The sequence below is a fragment of the Bacillus rossius genome, chromosome 1, assembly GCF_032445375.1.
Source record: "Bacillus rossius redtenbacheri isolate Brsri chromosome 1, Brsri_v3, whole genome shotgun sequence".
Lineage (NCBI taxonomy): Eukaryota > Metazoa > Arthropoda > Insecta > Phasmatodea > Bacillidae > Bacillus > Bacillus rossius.
Window position 1 is genome coordinate 115220205 of NC_086330.1, and position 21117 is coordinate 115241321.

General features: G+C 37.7%; 2 protein-coding genes across 10 annotated transcripts in view; both read right to left on the reverse strand.

Annotated features, from left to right (window-relative positions):
- The window catches only part of LOC134542652 (myocardin-related transcription factor B), a 315861-nt gene that overhangs the window by 125072 nt on the left and 169672 nt on the right, over window positions 1-21117 (reverse strand). The window lies entirely within an intron of this gene.
- Window positions 10852-19711, reverse strand: LOC134542631 (uncharacterized). 5 transcript variants are annotated; one of them, XM_063387057.1, is made up of 6 exons: window positions 19050-19683; window positions 18377-18519; window positions 15951-16205; window positions 15807-15872; window positions 15601-15731; window positions 11597-12801 (listed from the first exon to the last, which is right to left on the reverse strand). In XM_063387057.1, the coding sequence occupies exons 1-6, from the start codon at window positions 19271-19273 to the stop codon at window positions 12688-12690; spliced, it is 933 nt and encodes a 310-aa protein (XP_063243127.1). In that variant the 5' UTR covers window positions 19274-19683; the 3' UTR covers window positions 11597-12687. The 5 variants fall into 5 exon arrangements, 4 of the variants coding, with proteins under 4 accessions (XP_063243117.1, XP_063243111.1, XP_063243102.1 ...); XM_063387047.1 differs by having other exon boundaries at window positions 10852-12801; window positions 15601-15872; window positions 19050-19709; XM_063387041.1 differs by having other exon boundaries at window positions 10852-12801; window positions 15807-16205; window positions 19050-19708.

Below are 21117 nucleotides of genomic sequence, written 5' to 3' on the forward strand. Positions count from 1 at the left end.
TTAACTTGTAAGGTTTTCAATTAATTGCATTAACAATAGACATGCAATTTTTGACTCGCTATCATGTTAACACACACGCATTACAGAATCTTGAAACTCAACGCATGCCAAAACCAACTCTCCTTACTGCCCTTAGTTTTGGGTGTTGGAAATAGTTATTTAATGAGATATTAATAATATGTTTTGCTAAATTCATATGAATTTGCTTGCGGAAGAATTATGAAAAAAATTGAACATAAATAAAAGAATATAGATTGAGCCTTTTACCAAAAATTACTCCAAACCATTTTTTTTAATAGTGGTTGACATGATTTAATGATACTATATTATATTAAACCCACATTACTAGGGAAGCAGTTTCTTCTATTCATTTTGAGGTGTTAGCTATTTTCGTTCAGGTACTCTAGAAATTATATTTGTATCTATTAGAGATGACCCCTACAAAGCATCTAAGCTTTTTTTTTTCAAATTGAACGCTGGTGCTATGCAAATTGGCATTTGCACAAAAAAAAGTAGCAAAAAATGCGCGATTTTCTTGCACAAGTGCTGTCTAGTGACAATTTCCGCCCCCCTACCTTATTTTCTTGCTCATCGACCCTGAGCATGAAGCACGTGTGAAATTTCGGGGTGAGAAGCGGCGGCCACCACGAAGCGAGATCCAGGAATATTTCAGGCGGACCCCAGGCATTACGGGACAGGAAACGGGCGAAGTCGTTACCTTGGAAGACCGCAAGTTCCGCTCCGAGGGAGGGAGGGAGGGAGGGAGGGAGGGAGGGAGGGAGGGGATTCCCTGTTTGTTTACGCGCAGCCGCGGCGCTGGCAAGCCTCGGCGCCATCAGGTCCGCCAACACAACGGCGGCTATATTTGCTTTCGGCGATCCTTCTGTTTGGCGAACACGTGTTGCTTCAATATTGTGTTTCCATCACAGAACTAACCCCACGGACGCGCACACAAACACACGGGCGCACTCAAACTCCTCCCCCACCCCCTTCACCCTTTTACAGCCCGACGGAGTTTCGTCATATGTAGGCTCGCGTTATAAACAAATACGAGGGGATCACCTTCTAAATGTTGCTATGCCTGCGAGGGATAACGCTCATTGAAATGTTGCTCGCTGAATACTTAGTGACGGACAAGACGAATAACTAACAATAGGGAGAGAAAAAAGAATAGTTCATAGTTCACAGAGTATGTAAGCCAGCAGTCACTGAAAACGTTGGCACATGATTACAAAGTTTAGTGGCTATGCCAGGCTATTTGGTTGTATTCAACAAACTAGATGTGCGGGAAGAAAAAAATATCAGTAACAAAGCCAACACAAAATAAATTGACGTAAAAATTACTGTGGTTTATGTCTAATAAAACAGAAAACAATTAAAGTTTCTGAAACACAAAATTAAAATAGAAATAGCATGAGAATTTGTGTACGAGGAGTTAATATGCCAAGTCAATAACTGGGGTTCTTTAGAAAATGTATCTTTCTCTACTCAAATGATCCTACTTATGGATCAGAAATATCGACTTAATTACGAGGTTTAACATAATAATTGAAACGTTACAAAAAATTAAGCTAGGTTAACGTGTTTTCTTCTTCACGAAGATTTCTTCTGGCACTGAATGACTTTCTGCCGTCCGCAATACAAACTGCAACTTGTGACGTACTGCGAAAGTCGCAGCGACGATGCGACAATGTGGGATGGCGACAAACTGTGAGTCTACCTCTACGTTGTATTTTTGTTTGATAATAATTCTTAAGAATACTTCACTACACATGATTAGTCAGAATTTGAACGAAAAACTTCGGCTGCAGGTTCATTAAAAAAAAAAAAAGTTGAAAACACACGTGCGACTCATGGTCTGAAGTGATAACCAAGGCATACGTATTTGAAGTTGGAGCTGAACATATGACTTTATTGGAAATAATAGATAAGTATTTAAAATGGTACAAGTGTGGAAAATGTTTAATTGAATACACCTCTATAACCCCCGCAAAACTTTCTGGCGTAAAATGATCACATGATTTCTAAGACTTAGTTCTCGTAACACAGGTATTTTTTTAATTGTGCTTCCAAATGTGCTTCCTTTTCGTTGATTTAGCTTCCAAATGTGCTTCCTTTTTGATGATTGTGCTTCCGAATGTGCTTCATTTTTTATGATTGTGCTTCCGAATGTGCTTCCTCTTTGTCAAATGTGCTTCCGATTGTGCTTCATTTTTGTTGATTGTGCTTCCGATTGTGCTTCCTTTTTCGTTGATTGAGCTTCCAAATGTGCTTCCTTTTCGACAGTGGCGTAGCGTGCCATCTCGGCGCCTGGGGCGGGAGACCCATTTTGCCGCCCCCATTCTATAGGTGCTTACTTAAAATTAAATTTCACATGCAATGAGGTACCTTTTATTGAAGTTAAAATAGGATGAGCGGTTTTACAAGCGGATTCTACGGGCCTTATGAGCAGCGAAGTCAGAAATAACTTTGTCAAAATCAATATTAGCAGCCAATTCTTGTTCAACCGACAATATAGCCAAGTTTGATAGTCTAGCGGAGCTCATAGTAGATCTGAGGTAATTTTTTATTAGCTTCAACTTCGAAAAACTTCTCTCACAACTTGCAACACTAATCGCCAAAGTCAAATATATACGAATCAAGATGACTATATTTGGAACCGAAATTCCGAGATTCAGTTTTTGAATGAACTGGAGGAGCTCCAGTGGTCCATTACCACTTATATGTTCCTCTGATTCAGAACAGGCAACAACAACAAACTGCTAAAGACGCTTCCACTCCATCTGAAACTCGTCCTTGTCGATGTCTTCTAATACATGGGAAAGATCACACTCGAACTTGCTGTCCAAAAGTTTCGCTGGCATCAAAAATCCGAACTTGTCCGATATTTCTTGAATTTGCTGGAATCGAGTCGTCATTTCTTGAATGATCTTGTCGAATGATGCGGTAATCTCTCGACGGATTTCCTGTTCGTGAGACAAAGCTGCATCTTCAGAAGATTCATCGCCATGCATGCGTTTTTTCCTGCGATTTCTTCTCGTTTTCAGTTCGATTCCGAGTTTTTCGCAGAGAGTCTTAGCAAAGTCAATTGCTTCTTGCACGAAATGGTCTCTACTTTCCACTAAGAGGGTTTTCAAAGCGCAGAGTTTCTGAGCACACTTATCCACACTTAGTCCTCGTTGCTGCAGGTAAATCTGTGCGTCATCTACTTCAGGTAGCACTGCAGCCCAAAAGCCAAGAAAAGTTAGGAAGTTAAATGACTGCATGGCTGTCAGGAGAAGACTGGCTCCCGATCTTGTTTCGGAAGTTTGAGATGAATCTGTTAATTGTTCCAGTACCTCAAGAACTACCTCAAACTTATTTTTAAGCATCTTGACAGCTACATGTCTAGCGCTCCAGCGCGTTTCAGTGACTCGTTTTAATGCTTGACCTGTGACGGCAACCAAAGCGTTCCATCGAACAGTTGATGCGGAAAAGAAGGCAAACAGCTTCTCCAGAGTTCCAAAAAATGTCACGGAATCCACTGATTCAGAAGCAGCGTGTACCCCAGCCAAGTTTAGTGAGTGGTTTGTGCATGCAACGAATATAGCTTTCGGATTCGGTGCTTTAATCCGGGCTTGAACTCCATTGTGGATCCCTGACATTGTGGCAGCATTGTCATAAGCCTGTCCTCTCAGATTCTGTATGTCCAGTCCGTCTAATGTTATCTTCGCGATTATATCGTTGCTGAGATCTTCTGCATTTTTTCCTTTTGGTTCGAAGAAGTCAATGAAAGATTCTACCACGGCGACTTTTTCTCCTTCGATATGTACGTATCGCAGAACTTGGCTCATTTGGTCATTGTGGGAGATGACTGGTGTGCTGTCGAAGATTACGCAATAATATTTAGCTTCTTGAATACGACGGATGATGGTGGATCGAACTTGCTGTCCCAGTAAGTTTATAAATTCATTCTGGGTTTCTGGAGATAGATACGAAACTGAGACTCTTGCTCCCAGCTTTATCTTTGTCAGGTGTTCCATTAGAAGAGGTTCGTATTTAGCTAGGAGGTGCACTAACTCCAGAAAGTTCCCGCGATTGCCACTATCTCCTCGAATGTCTTCTCGATGTCCTCTGAAGGCCAGATTCTGTTTGGCTAAGAACTGGATAATATTCAGCAACCTGTACAGTACATCCCTCCACTTCTTCTCCTCACTTTCGAAAACTTCTTGTTGTTTCTGATCGATGGTTGCTTTACAGTTCAGGCGAACTTCCAACTCCTTCCATTTAAAGAAGCTCTGTTCATGGCCCAGGCTATTTTCATGGTCTCCTATTCTTGGATTTAGCTTCCACCATTTGTTGGATCCTTCTTCAGATGCGAAGTTAGAGCCGGAATTGCCAAACAGCTTGCAAGAAAAACAATACAAGGATTGCTTCAAAGGCGAGTACACCATCCATGTTCGGAGAACCTTTTCGCCGTTAGATAATGGTTTGTAGAACCACTCTTTGGTTAGTTTTCGGGTACCGCCTTTCGTTGAAGTCCCTGAGCGAACAACATCGGCAAATTTGGAATCGATGTGCTGTACTGAGTCAGATCCGCGACATACTAGAAGCGTTCTTACTTCGTCGGTCATAGGAGAAGGCCAGCAACCTACATCGTCGAGATTCACATCTTTGATTTCGGCAGGAGCAGAAGGCACGATTTCAATTATGTCTTCTTTGGCAACATTCACTTTTTCTGCAGGCTTATGACTAGATGCTTGAGGTACTTTTAATGAGTCGACTTCGTCTTGACCCTGCTCTGTGGTGGGACCAGAACTACTTCCAACTGCGACGGCAGGTACGTCTTCTTCTTGTATCTGTAAAATAAGTTATGTATTCCCATGAATATTGGCCGGAGGACACGTTCGAATTTCAAATAAGTATTTTATCTATCACAAAACAAAAGTGGTTTTGGTGACGGCGCGGTTTGCCGGGCTTATAGGAAAATTTACAAACAAAATTGATTTTGTATGGCAGCTACCTTTTTTAGAGTTTCCCGGTAAAAACTGACTGAGTAAGCCATGTTATAGATGTTATTGAAAGATAAAATGACGAGAAATTTGAGAAAAATCGTTGGCGCCATTTTTGAGCTAAATGAAAAATTATGTTTTCTTTGTATGACAGGTACCATAAATAATCAAGATATCCAAAAACAAACAAAAAATATTCCTAGACTACTACTAGATTTACAAAACATCCCCTATTAAAGTTTTAAATTCAAGTAGCAGGACAAAATTCAGTCGTAAACTTAAAAAGATGTACCTTAACTCAATGTAATTTATGTTAATATACTCCATACTTTTTAAACAATAATCAATGTTCAAACAGCTATTAGAGCAATTTTAAGTGTATTATAAAATAAGATTTAATGTACGAGTGTGACTCCGTACTCGCAGACAAACCTAGGTGAATAGGTTTTGCGAGACTAATGCAAGAAATATTGTAACTTTTGTAAACAATAAATAAATAATAATAATAATAATATAGGAGTTTTACTGTGTCCCGGTTTGCGGAAGTTGTTTGGTTTGCCCTGGGTTAAGGTCAAACTTTACAGTACAATGCGTAGTACTAAATTCAATGAGTGCGAAAGAGAGGCATCGACACGGGCCGACGCGTGAAACAAAAGATTTTGTATGAGTAATTAACATAATAAGGAGTGCCGCTCAACTCGGCTCGCGCGCGCCGGGCGGCGCGGCGTGATGCGATGTTGCCGTTCGTATGTAAACAAACAAACGTTATAAAGAGCTCTGTCAGTGATTTCGCAGTTTTTCTTTTAAATAAATATTAAAAAATAGTTGGTGCGCAAAATTTTAGATAAAAATGGAACATTATAGTGTGTCTGACACATGTAATGGATGAATCATAGATCAGATCTCAACCCGCTTCACCGGCGACCCGCCCCCGCGGGTTGCCGCCCGGGGCGGGCCGCCCCCTCCGCCCCACCCACGCTACGCCACTGCTTTTCGATGATTGTGCTTCCAAATGTGCTTCCTTTTTGTCGATTGTGCTTCCGATTGTGCTTTATTATTCGTTGGTTGTGCTTCCGATTGTGCTTCCTTTTCATTGATTGTGCTTCCTTTTCATTGATTGTGCTTCCGTTTTCGTTGAATGTGGTTCCAAATGTGGTTCCTTTTTGATGATTGTGCTTCCAAATGTGCTTCCTTTTTGTTGATTGCGCGTATTAAAATCTGTAGTATCTCTGAATGTTTACTAGTCCAAAACCTCTTTGTCTTGATAAATCATTTTTCAGTGATTCTTGGTATTCTTGTAAATTACATTGGTTTAATTTACTGTAATAAGCTAACGACGAAGAAGGCCATGAGGTTTGGAAATGTCTAGCCTATACATCTGCCATTGTTCATGACCCGGTCTCGCAGTCCGAAGACGCTTGGTCTATATGTATGGCTTTGTACATGAACTGTTTAGAGGTTATTCTAAGTATCGAAAAACTACTTTCAATTTAGGCTTATCGACAACGTATTTAATTCGTCGGACAAGTAGGTATATTGTCTTGATTTTTTTTTTCGTAGGGTGAATGATTAATAAACTCCGCGAAAGGTAATGGAAAACAGAATATAAAATTTATTTAATATTTGGTTATACTTGCCTCTGGTCAAGAATCAAACCGAGGACAGGAATCCATTGATTCAATATGTGAATTAATAAGTGATTTTTTCGGTGAATTTTGGAATTTTTCTCAAATTTTTAGGTCAATAAATACAAATTACCAAAATGTTAATCAAAATGGCTTACTGGAGGCTGGTAGTAGAGGATTTTAAGCCTCTTTTCGGATTTTGAAAATGATTTATTGAAATGTTTTGCATCGCCCAGGGATCGAACCAAGGAAAAGATCTGATCGGATCAATAAGTATATTGATTACAAATCTATTTAACGAATTTTGGAATTTTTCCCGAATTTCTAGCTAAATAATTACACAATTCCAAGATGGAGTCCAATTTTCAAGATGGCATGCACCTCAGTAATAATAAATGATTGATCTACTCTAACGGGTAAAAATTAAAAATAATTAAAAGTCCAAATATGCATCTTATTTTTATATATACCTAACTTATTTAATTCTCAGTCTGGTAAATGTCTCGATAGCCATGCGGTCAAAGGCGTATGTTTTCCAACCTAGAGGTCAGCGCTACGATGGTTCGAATAACAGCACTTCCAATGTATTTTGCATAAATAATTAAATTTAATATGTCGATAAGGACCATATTAGCTCTCGTAGGTAATGGAACATCGACCTTATGTGATAAGACCGAGCGACGCTGGCGCTCTCTAGGAACAAACAGCAGAAACAAAGTCGACGGTATCCAAGATGGCGGCCTCCAGCGGAACAGAAAACTAACAATATGCGGGCGTGACGAAAATTGCGGCATAAGTGAGTGGAGCGCTCGATTTGAAGATGGCGGATACATGTTGGAGAACCCAAAATGGCTGCCGGGTCAAAGGTCAAGGTCAAAGGTCACGGTCATCCAAGATGGCCGCCGTGACACCAGAATCAAAGATGGCGGTCGGCTCCTCGGCTCCTCACCCAGAACCCGTGTCCCAGGACATACTTTCCTATACTACTCTAGTTATTACTATTAGTTACGGGGTATTTCTGTAGATTTAATACAATACGTAGCTTCTATTTGTTGTTATGTCACAAATATTTTCAACATATATTTCTAAGTGTTATAAAGTGGGTGTAAAAAGTCGCTCAAGTGTTTGCAATATTATCACTTGCGCGACTTCTTACATCAATCATATCACGCTGAGTAAATATCTGTTGAAAATATTGGTGAAAGAACAATGAAAACAAATCAACTTGGCGTGTGAGTACGAGCATGGACATGTTATCGGGCTATCTTTGCCCGCCGAGATTAGCATAGATGGATCCTAGTATAAGCACCTTAAGGTAGAAATGGATAGCAACAGTCACTCTAACAGTCCTGCGCTTTTTAATAGACTGGGTAGTGGCACTACCAATCAGACACGTTCCTATGTGGGGACGGCGCTGAACCTTCGGCTGACCAAGCCTCCAGCCAGCACCAACCCATTGTAGGTACTAGCCATTACACCCATCACAAGCTGGCTGAACCTTCCCAGGTCTCCTAGTCCCAGTATCATCCACAACCAACAAGAGGATGTGCATCCAGGAGGAGATACACTCCTCCAATCGCAATCGGACAAGCCGTTAAAAGCCTCAGCTCACCAAACTAACCAGACAATCGACTGTGTCCTTGATCGTAAGGTCACAGTACCCGACCACTGTGGAGGCCGGAGGCTAGTGCCACTGCCCAGTGCTGAGCCGTGGTCGCACGGGCGCGCGGCACAACGCGCGGCCTTGTCCCGCGAACAGCACACGCGCGCGCCCGACGACAAGCACAGCCCCTTTTCGCCAGCTGGTTCGCATGCCGCGTTCATCCCGACTTTAGTCTGCCACTCTGCCACTGCAAGGGGCGAGAACTCACTGCACGCCATCACAGATTCCTTCCCGACACCCCAGGGTTAGGTTATGGCACATTTCCACGTTTGTAACGACATCCAGCACACAAAGTGAATTAATGAAGTGATCAACAACAACGAAACAGTCGAAAAGCAATGTTCTTAATAAGTCAACACGAATAAAGTCAATTTTTCGAACAGTAGCCTACCTAATAAGAATTACGTTTTGCGTGTACGAGTGCAAGAAGCATCAAGGGCGAAAATAGTGTAGCATCGCCTTTACGCACAAGTCTTCCCGCTCCCCCAAAGCATTATGCACGTACCTGTATAGCTATTGTACTTCTGTTCCGGGTAAATAGCAAACCCGAAAACAAATGTGAAGACACTTGTCTCAGCCGTGTTAAGGAACCCGCCTAGTCATTGTGTATCTGTGTTAGTGAGGCAGGATGACAAGTGCGACGCTCGCTGGTGCGCTGGTGCTTCTAGCGCGGTGTCGATTCTAAGGGCAAGGCTTTGAACTTTCGCGCAGTCTTCTCGTCGTGCACGGGAAAACTATGATATGTGAGCGGTAACCATAACATTGTATGACGGAGAAATGAAGATTAGGGTGTAATGCAAGTCCCTTGGATGCTTTCAAGAATCTATACAGTGTGTTTCACGACTGTAAATTATTCTTAAAACACGCGTTAAAACCATTTTCACTCTACTAAAATACACTTTAAAAACTAAATACAGTAACATAACTACTAATTCACCCTCAGCGTATTCTTAAATGATTTTCATGAACAGATACCACTCAGATATCTTGAACCGTTTTTAATTTTTTTTTAATCCGAAGCTGCACACCGCATGTGTGCCCAGGTGGGCGGTTCACGGTCACGTTCGCCACGTTTCACACTTGCAATAAATCCGAGTATGACACCGCCGGGAATAGCGTCCACGAGAAAAGAGGTAAGACAGCTCGCGCAGTATTCACACAGGGCATCGACACATCGTCTGGCGGCAGAAGCAGGCCTGCCAACCCAACAGCTGGAACCTCGCGACAATCCCGTGTCTGTGAACTCCTCCGACCTCGTGGCAGCGGATGCACACGGCTGTCCGCAGGAAATGAAATGTGAGTGAGTTTTTCAGTACTAGTCAGATATGTGTAACATCTAACCTCGGTAAAAAGCAAATTCACGTGGTTTGTTGCAAATACACTTATAATAGGAAACTCGGATACTAAATTTAAGTAGAACTCTTAAAAATAATGCCGAGCGTGATACATATACGAAGATTGTGTTTTCAAATCCATTTATGGACGCGAATCACACGTAGTTTTCGCACCCGGCTAAAATTCTCTGCCGGAGTAACTACGTCGACAATAGAATCATTCCATTTGCAAAGCGAATTTTCAAACTATATAATGAAACAGCTTCAATAAAAAAGAAAAAGACTTGAAAAAAATACTAAAACCCGGCCTTGGGTCTGATTTCCGACATGGAATTTACTAAAAGTACCCACCTTGTTAAAATTCATTAAACAGTTAATACTGTAGTGTTTCCCTTTGGCTTAGTGAACTTTAGTTCGCGCCATCCGCCACAGATGGAAGCACCGTGGTTGTTACACACTTCCGTTCCATTACTTCCGTTGCATTCACGAAATTACTTCCATCGAATGTTGCATACCGAGAGCTACGATGTTATACACCAACAAAGGAACAGCTGCCACGCCGTACAGTGTACGCGGTACATACGACGACAGCTGTACGTCGCGACGCCAACCTGCCGGCGTGTGTGATAAACTTTTCGGAAATAAACTAAACTACGAACGAATCCATCGTATCTCTCTTAAATATTTTCATAAAAAAAGGGTAAATTCATAGGACTTTTGGTCTAGTTTCGATGTAAGGTAAATAAATACCTCATACATTGTTACGGGCCTCGCCTACCTGGGCACACACACGGTGCGCAGTGCTTCAGGAAAAACTACGCGATTTCAAAACTACTACATATATATGAGTGGGGTCTGTTTACGAAAATCATTTAATAATTCGCCGACGGCCAAAAAGTACTTTTAATTTAGGAGTAAGTTTTGAAACTGTGTTTTTAGAAGAGTGAAAATGGCTAAAAGGTTTTTTTTTCGGAGTAATTTTTAGGCGTAAAACAACGGGTACAAAATTCTTGAAAGCACTTAAGGAACTTGCATTACACCTTTATCTTCATTTCTCCTTCATATAATGTTACGGCCACTGCTCAAATTTCACAGTTTTCCTGTGACGAGAAGATTGCCTTGCGGTGAGAGGCGACACAGCGCAAGAAGCACCAGTGAGCGTCGCGCTTATCATCCCACCTCACTAACACACATACACCCGACTAGACGGACCCCTTACGGTTAAGGGGCCCGCCTCGTCAGGGGTGTATGTGTGTTAGTGAGGCGGGATGATAAGCGCGACGCTCGCTGGTGCTTCCAGCGCGGTATAGCCTCTAAGCGCAAGGCTCTGAACTGGCGCGCATTCGTCACGTCGTCACAGGATAACTGTGAAATTTGAGCGGTGACCGTAACATTATATGGCGGAGAAATGAAGATAAAGGTGTTATGCAAGCCCCTTAAGTGCTTTCAAGAATATGTACTGACTCTTTTTATGTCTAAAAATTACTCTGAAAACACGCGTTTTAGGCATTTTAACGCTTCTAAAAATACAGTTTAAAAACTTAATCCGAAATTAAAAGTACTTTTCGGCCCTCAGCGAACTCTTAAATGCTATTCGTAAATAGGCCCCACTCGGTTATCTTGAGTAGTTTTGAAATCGCGTTGTTTTTCCTGAAGCTCTGCACACCGTATGTGTGCCCAGGTAGGCGGGCCCCTTAAGCACTTGCAACACGTTTTTGAGGACATTATTAAAAGGCCTGTAATAGACGAGCATAAAGAACGCGACGTTCCACCCGTTGAGATGTCGAACCATACGGACGGACAAGATTGCGGTGTAAATGCAACGTGCAGCAAGCTGTGTAGAAGACACGGGCCAGTCGCGAGAAGGATTCCGTCCAGATGTTGCCTACTGTACTTTGTTTGACAAAAAAATACCGAAAAATAAAAGACTCTTCTTGGGTGGTTGCGCCCAGCCCTCCTATAAGGCCCCAGCCGCGACCACATTTGTATCAGCTCACCGTATCTGTATAGTCCATCCACGGTAACCTCCTACTTTTCTGAAGCCCTGCTTTTCACCGGATCTACTTTAATGTCACTATGTATCCTTCCGCCGTATGTAAACAAAAACATTGCCATGTGACAAATGTCAAATGGTTTGTTTACAATCACCAGCTGTCAAAACAATGTGTGTATGTATGTATATATATATATATATAAAAGTAATTTGAATATGATCTAAGTATACATGCATATGTTCATAACATGATTTATGATACCCAATGGTAAAAATATTAAAAAATAAGTTTGTTAGCTAAAGAAATAACATATAATTTAAAGTAAATTTTTAGGAGAATATATAAATTTACAACATTTATGTAAGCAATAAATATCATCATTTAGTACAGTTCAACACAGTTTTCTGCATCTGAAAAAAAAAGTATTGTAAATTATACATATGGCTGTCCATCTAAGCAATCTGGAAAAGACTAAGGATTGAAGGTTTAATAAAATTAACAAATTCAGATGAAAACATTTAAAAATGAATTTTCTTCTTTTATTTAATAAACCCCTACCATTTTGCCGGTTAAGGCCACAAATAAAAATATGGTTATATACATTTTCCTGAGTATACTTATTAGACAAAATCATAATTTTATGAACAGTAAAATTGTGGTGAAGAATTGACAGTAATTTCTATACCACTTATATGCATTATTTATTTGTGGCCCTGGATGGGGACTGGCTTTTTGTTTTCCAAGTAAGTTCACTGAAAAATGAAGACACACAACAAAATAAAATGTTTCACATACACCTATACGAATCCAGAAATGAAATTTAATATTCATTTCATAATACGTGTAATATAAAGTTAATACATAAAGTTCCAGTAATCAACATACTTCATGGGAATGCATAAAAGAAAAAAAAAAATGTTTCAAACCCCAATACTTACAGTTGCCCAGGTGTTTATTACATACAGACCTCAATAAGAACACCCGGGTAAATCATCAAGAGGAACTGCCAGTACTTCACTGTCTCCATCTACTTGCTGTGTCGTAACCTCAAATTCTTCGCTGTCACTGTCTTCACTTGAACTATCCTCGCCGAGGTGGATGATGAGTGGAGGAATGGTGCCGCTGTCTATGTGGACTTCTCTCTCCCAGTCTGCTTGAATTAGCTTCTCCACGTGATCCACACACCTCGCCCATCTAAAAAAATTAATGTATACAGTAAAACCTCTATATAAATGACCTGTTTATAGCAAAAACCACTCTATAACAAAATATGTTTGTTTCTGTCAAAACGGCATAGTAAACAATGCATGGCATGCTCTTTATTACATACAATTTTGAACTCACTCCACAAGAAAGTATTTTTAAACACAACAAAACTCGTTTAATGTGTTTTCCTCAACTATCAAAGCTATTATTTAATACTTGAAGTAACATGTTTTGTTTTATGTTATCTGAAAAAAAAAAATTATAGTGGTTTATTCAAGATATAATAAAGCTGTAAATATTATATATGTTATCAATAAAGGCTTAGAATGCATATGATAAAATATTTATTTCATAAGTTTTGTGTTTGTTTTTGGTTAAAATTTGTCCCAGACAAAAACAGTGAGATATAGCGAAAATTTAATTTTTTGAATAGTTTTGATGATTTACTGTATATGTATTTCACTATAATAACATAACTTTTGAAAATACTAATGTGCAAGAACTACATGTGTAAATACCTATTCAAGTTCGCTAGATGAAAATATTCAAAATTCTCTACGTTGAAATTTTATCTGAATATTGAAATCTGCCTACAGCACTGAACCCACCATAACTTTAAAGTCATTGACACAAGATTAAGCATAACAGAAAGTAATATCACAATTACTAATAAATACAAAACTATTTATGGAAATGAAACAATTGCAAATGGACTGCAATTACAAAAAAAAAAAAAAACCTTGCAAATAAGTCACCACTGTTAGATCTAGAAACTACACAGATATGTATGAATCACATGGGAATAAAATTACAAACACAAACACAAACATGAACACAAACACATACATGCAACACATTTTCAAAACGACAACTACACAAATTCAAACCACTTATTTTTACCAATTGTTTTAAAGCTGTATTACTGGTATATGAATATACACAAAATGATAATCACACTATACACACACTAGCACACAAAGTTATCAAAAGGAATGGTAGGACCAGGCTGCTAGGCAACAATACTTACGTATTATGTAAAAATGTATGGTAAGGGTTTTGCTGAAGCTTGAGGAATGTTCTACAGGAAAATAAAACAATTTCTACTTCAAAAGGAATACCCCATTGGTCATGCAACATGAAAATACCTCTCTGGTGTGGAAGCATCAAGAGCCTCTTTCCAGATGGCTGCAACTGCATCATTGTCAAATCTCTTGGCCCGCCCCACGTTACTATTGTAATGGTGTTTACATTGAGCCCAAACTAGTTCGATTGCATTATAGTGGCAGTGATAGGGTGGGAGTCGTAGAATTTCGTGGCCATAGTTACGAGCCAACTCGTCTACCTCATATCTGAAAAGTGTGTTAGAACAAGGTGTATACGTAATTTTTGCAACTATCTCACTTTTAAAGAAATGCTGTAAAAAAAACGAAATAATATACCGTATTCGGGGCTTGTTTTGTTTAGCTATTCTCAGCAGCTCCACTTTCAACAAATTATTTTCATGTTTTATCCCATTCTTCTCCAGCCACGCGATCAGTGCAGCCTTGGTCCAGTTCGTTGTAGGTGTTTTCTCAACCTACGTTGTGCCAACATTTAACTAAATACTCAAGTAGCTGATAAGAATTCATGACAGTAGAACCCTGTTACAATTTTACTGCTTATAAAGTTTTCCTGCCTATAATGTATTATTTTTCAAGTCCAATATTTTCCCTATAAGGACAATGTATTTAATTCCTGGATATAATGTTTCACAAATTATGCGTTTCGTGCTTGTAATGTTCACTTCATAAAATTTTAGAAGACGAAAAAAATTAAAAGCCTTTGTCTATACTGTCTATGTATATGTGTATGTTAGCAGTTAACTGCCTGTTGACACCCTTGGAAAACAAATAAATTCATAAATTTTAAGCCATTCTGTGTGTTTTCAAATGTATTCACTTAAATCACATGTTCAAGTGGCAAAAGAACTGGACTTAAGCATTTCCACTGTAAACACTGTCGTGAATTATGACAATTATACAGAAATATGACAATTTTACAGCAATGAGACAATGTGTAAGTAAAGACAAAGCAGATAGAAGCTGGAAGCACCATGATGTTAAAGAAAAATTGTTTTTGGCTTGCTACAAGCAAATTGGAGCATCAAATATATCTTTATGCAGCTTGTTGAGTCCATTGGCAATAAATCCACACTAAAAAGTACTAAATTGAATTTCCTGCTTATGTTTTTTTTTCTTGTAGCCCCTTAAAAACAAATTATAACAGGGTTCTACTGTACTTATGCAAAGCAAACATGTGTTTTGGCATATTGTCGTAATGAATTTCTAAATTTAACAAAGCATGTTAGTTTAGTGACTAGAAATTTTTTTGAAAATATTATTTTAATTTATTAAGTAGGGCAACAGAGCATTCATAAAGTGGGTCCTTTTACCAAACAAGTAATTATGTCATTTTCAAATGCTGTTTGCAATAAAAAAATTTTATTTGGTATTTCAAACCCTCTACTAAATTAGTTTGCACTACAATGTAATTCAATTACATTATATATATATATATATATATATATATATATATATCTGTGTGTGTGTGTGTGTGTGTGTAATCAATTTCAGCTCAAACATTATAGTTTATAAAAATGTAGTGTAGGCATACTATTAAGATAACAATTATTGCTGGCAAAATGTATTAGTCTCGAATATTCGTACTTATACACAATAATAAACACATGTAAATTTTTCACATTACAATTTGAGCAATAAAAAGACACTGCTTTACCATTGCACATACCTGGGTGCTGTGATATGAAGCATTGTCCATTATGATGACACTGGGTTCCTCAAGATGCACCAACATGTCTTCAAACCACATCAAGAAAGTTTCCCCATTCATCTCGCCATGGTAGTCTGCAGTCTTCTGACCTGAAACAAAAAGTAATCCTGCTCCTGGCACAAAGCCAGTGCGCCCTCCAGCATTAACAACAATAAACCTTTTACCATCTCCAACAGTACGTCTCTTCGCAGATTGTAGACTCTTGTCCTGCCATGACTTTGATACAGTTCCTGAAAAATATATGAAATGGAAATGAAATACTTTGTATTGGACCACAGAACAAATTTTCAAATAAATTAATGCCTTGCCTCTCTGGAAAATCCATGTTTCATCAACAAATATGAAATTGGCACCTCTTTCTTTTTCTTCTTTATACTTTCTCAAGAAATCTATTCGCTGCAATACTATGTTTTCATTCTCTATCAAAGCTTTTCGTCCATCAACAGTTTTCCATGAAAATCCCATCTTCTTTAACAATTTATGAAGACTTGATCTTCCACCATAATAATCTATTTGTCTTTCCCTGATTTCTTTCAAAATGGTGTCGACTGTAACATTCAAACCTGTAAATTTATTGCATACATTAACAATACATGAAATAACAGAGGTACACAAAACTAAGCGAAACCACAACCCCGTAGAAGATAATTTAAGTGCACAATTTACATTTATTAAATAGTTTTAATAAACTTACATTTCAAAAATACTTTTAAATTAATGGTAAATATTTACTTGGGCGGTATTTCCGAAAACAAAAGTTAAAAATCCGAAAATACCTTTATTTTATGCTCTTCAACTTCCTCTTTTCATTAAAATCGGCGGAGATTAGAAATTCCAAATACTTTAGGAGATATCGAATTTTTAAATTTCAGCACAAAACCAGCGCATTCCTGTGGCGTGCGTGCACCATTGTTTCTTGTTTACGTACGAGTATCTATTTTTTTTATTGGATAATGATGTCACGTTTTTGTTCGTGATAGGCCAGAATTCAAATGAACTAATACGTGATTATTTAGTTCAATTATTGTTTAAAACGGTGTTTAATTACCGCCTCCAACTTAGGTGAGTTTTTAACGTTTCTAATTTTAAAGTCTTATTTGTTATTTTGATATTGTTGCCCAAGTAATAAGTAACAAAAAAATTTACGTGAGTTGTTACTGTACATCCTTTGTTACGGGTTTGTTAGGTAAGGTCAGTTACATTATAAATAATTTAAAACTAAAGAATAATTAAAATTAATTCACATTATTTTTAATATCACCTTAGTTTGAAAGTATTTATAATGTAACTGACCTGACTTAATCGACCATTTTAGTTTTAAAATATTAAATTAAAAAATTTGATATCTCCTAAAGTATTTGGAATTTCTTATCTCCGCCGCTTTTAATGAAAAGAGGAAGTTGAAGAGCATATGATAAAGGTATTTTCGGATTTTTAACATTTATTTTCGCAAATACCGCTCAACTACATATGATGAAATTTAAAAATTCGATATCTTCTAAAGTATTTGGAATTTCTTATCTCCGCCACTTTTAATGAAAAGAGGAAGTTGAAGAGCATAAAATAAAGGTATTTTCGGATTTTTAACATTTTTTTTCGGAAATACCGCCCAAGTAAATATTTACCCATTAGTATTTCAGCATTCAATTTAGCAATCAATAAGTTACAAGCTCTACACTGTGTTGTAGGTAAATGTTTTGTATCGTGTATCCCATGTGATCCCTAGATCTTTATGCATGAACCTGTACATCCTATTGATCGTGTGGTGCATGCTTTTTTTCATTTATTCAGATCAAAGATCCTGAACATAATCAAATATTGTGGTATAGCAAGAATAATTATCATAAGTTTAATAAAACATATATATTTTCATTATTATTCAACTTTAAATCATAACTCATTACTACATCACAGGTTTTTAGTTTTGGTTTTGTACAGGATTTTTAAACGTAATAAATTAGAAAAGCAAGCATCATCAATCACAGGATCAATATTTGCAGGATCATGCGATCAGGATCAATGTATCGAATCGGATACGCGATACTAAACTTTTACTGTTTTATAACCTTCTGTTACTTCATACACTAACACACAGTTTGTCTGGCTAAGTTGTGTTTTCATATGATACTTCATTACAATGAAGTAGGCCTATTGTTTATAAAATAACAATACCCCTATATTTTCTAAAGGGTTAGGCGGGGCATGACACTATTTTGCAATATAATATATATTGTACTGGACCCTGCCACACAGTACAATTTAGCCAATAAGTATCCCAATTTTTTTTTAATAACCATGCTTGCTTAGACCACAACTCACTAATTTGTAACCAATTACTGCTAAAGCGCACAACTGGATATTATTGATACTGGAAATAGTCATTATTTAACCTTCTGATACATCATAAAAGTTGAGGTTATTTAATATGTATACTGTGTATAACGATATAAACATTACTTGTAGTTTTAGAATGTAACAATTTTCTTTCTATCTTTAACCTAACCTTAAAAGGACGTGTACCTATTTCATATGTTGCACAATATTCTATATATCAATACCATATCAATAAAGAAACCTAACAAACCACCCAAAAATGTTAAGTATTTTTAAAGGACAGATGATATCGGGAAAAAAACTGAACCGGTCAATCTGCATATGGATATATGAAATGAATACAATTAAGTAGGGCCTACCCCAGTGATATTGAAACTACTCTTCAGTATCAAATTTTTACCTTCAGCGTACATCCTGTAAATTGCATTCCTGATTGCATTTACTGTGAAATCGTCGACTGTGTCAAGTGACTTTCCTTCCTGTGGCCTTTTTTTCCTCTTTTTTCCTGGTGTTGAAACTTCTTCAATGTCTTTCTTGTAGTACCTAACCAAAAAAAAAAAAACATTTGTCATAACACTTTTCCGGGGACCCGTTCACAATACGCAGTTAGGCAGTGTTCCAAATATGGCATTTTGTCACAAATATTTGCTTTGTGGTCACTAAATGGAAACATGACAGACTTTGTCCACGAAATTAATGAAGTGTTTTTTTATTTATTTTGTGATCTCCCAAACAGATGAAAAACTAATTAAATGCAAATTATAAAATCACTCCCTTATGTTATAGTTAAACCTATCATAAAGTTTATAAACATCGTTATAAACAAACGTGTATCACACCCATAAAAATACTTGAAAGTGCCTATATTGTTATTGTTAGGACCTGAGTAGGCCTAATATGATTTTAGGTTAAGTTTTCAACAGAGACGCCACATGGCGGTGTTGTCGCACACCAAAAAATATAAATTGGAAATAAAACACAAAAAACCTCGTGAGTTAAAACACAGGCCGACAATACTTAGGACACAGTCGATATTTTTTTTACGTGCATGAAAACGAAAAAAGCCTACTTACTTGAGAACAGTTGACTTTGCGATGTTGAGAAGAAACGCGGTCGTCTGCGTAACGTCACATTTCTTCAAGTCGCCTTTCCTAATTAAAAGATATAAGTTCTGAGCGACGTTAATGATGTCCATCTGACGCTGCGACGAAGTAGCTTTCCCCATCCCGGAACCAATTACCATTACAGCAATCACAAGAACCACACAAAATATCAAAACGATAACAAATTCCATCATTACAATAGTAGATAATAAATAATATAACAAAGTTAAAATACACAATATTAACACAAAATCCTGAAACACAAACTGTACGTTATTTCACGGTCAGTAATATATTAAAACACACTGCAAAATGGCGTACAGACTGCAGACTGCTTAAAGAGCTGCTGAAAGCGGCTGAAAGAGAAAACAAACAAGTGACTATTAACATTATTAATGCGCGACCACGGTTTCGGCACGTAATATTTTTTTACCGCTAACATAACGTTTTTATTTCACCAGAGATTTAAAAAAATGTTCAAACTTAACAAATACCCAAACAAATTCTTAAATACACGCGGAAAGTCAAAAAATATATATTTTGGCTATGGAACTATTTCGTTCTAATCATTGCCAACACACCACTTCTCTCACTGTTTCATTTACACACATGCGAGATCATTAATATTAATAATATTGTACATAGATAGTTACTTTTTTTGTAAAATTTTATTTAACATCATTATACGGTAATTTAGTGTTAATGCATGTTTAATATGCATATGATGGAAAGTATTTTTGCAAACGAACCAAACATGCTGCATCCTGGTGTGTTTTTTCAAAGGTTCGTTTAAAAAAGTAGGAGGTTACCGTGGATGGACTATACCATAGGTGGCCTGTGAAAAAGATTTCAGTATCAAGCGCGCGTATCAAAAATGATACAATGATCGGATCGGACATGATCCCGCCAGGAGTAGGTCTTTCGCATTCACATCAAAGGGAAGATACGTGCCACTGATAAGACAGTGCGGACGAGATGTTTCCCGATGATTACTTTGTATCATCGCCACGCGAGCTGCGGAGCCGCTGAACTACTCCATTTTGCACTTCCCGTATTTACGTTGACATTTCTGCACGTGAAGATAGCGCTGTTGTTTCGAAACGTCCAAGAGCTGCTTAACGTTCATTTAATCTTGAACCCCCATGACTTTACCTGTTGACAAAAATTCCTTTTCCTCAACCATATTCAAGATTTTCTTGTCTTACATCTTAACAGGGGCGTAGCCAGGAGGGGGGGGGGTGTTAGGGGTTCAACCCCCCCCCCCCCTTAGCACCAAATCTTCAATTAATTTCTTATTCATCACTCAAACAAATTTCTTATTAAAATTAATAAAAATTTTACCATTACAATATTTAAATTTAAGAACCGAAAACTGCTAAAATAGCACTATTTTACATCTTAAAATCCAAATTTTCCCGGGGGAGGACCCAACTCCAGCTGGAGAGACAAGGCCACCGCCGATGATACAGATACGTGATGCAGATTGAACTGCCTTGTCATTGAGCGGTTGTATCATGATGCGTATTAAATTCTGCTACAGGTACGTTTATATGATACAAGTGTGGACATGTCTTAAGGGGGTGCCTCCCATTTCAGGTCAAGATTTTATATTTACAGTAATTACAGATAAACTTGTAGACTTTTTAAATTGTTTAACTTTCACGAAATGAAAAAATATATACAACGCATACTTTTTGCATAATTAGCTGCCAAAGTTACATTTTTAACGTTTTTGAGTTGCACAAATAAGGATAATTTAATTTATTGCGGATAATCCATTAGGTTTAACTGCAATGCCACTGGCTACTTCATGATATGGTTTGCACTTCTATCACAAAAACTCATTTCATGTTTCTTGGCTGTCAAAATCGTAACAAATTTGAGAATTTTGAAATGCCAGGTAAAATAAATTATAATTTTCTGAAAGAAATTCAAACCATTTCTTGAAGTAGCCATTGGTATTGCAGTTAAACCTAAAAAGTTTCAGTTCTGCAATAAATTAAATTCTCCTTATTTGTACAACCCAAAAACTTAAAAA

What these genes read in the sequence shown, in the direction of transcription:
- LOC134542631 (XM_063387032.1), bottom strand. Translation starts at nt 19,273, where the DNA reads ATGATGGAATTTGTTATCGTTTTGATATTTTGTGTGGTTCTTGTGATT. An exon ending in TTACAGGATGTACGCTGAAG is followed by an intron (nt 16,206 to 18,376) that starts GTAAAAATTTGA and finishes ATAAATTTACAG; the next exon opens with GTTTGAATGTTACAGTCGAC. An exon ending in CTTCATATCACAGCACCCAG is followed by an intron (nt 12,802 to 15,600) that starts GTATGTGCAATG and finishes TAATTTTTTTAG; the next exon opens with ATGGGCGAGGTGTGTGGATC.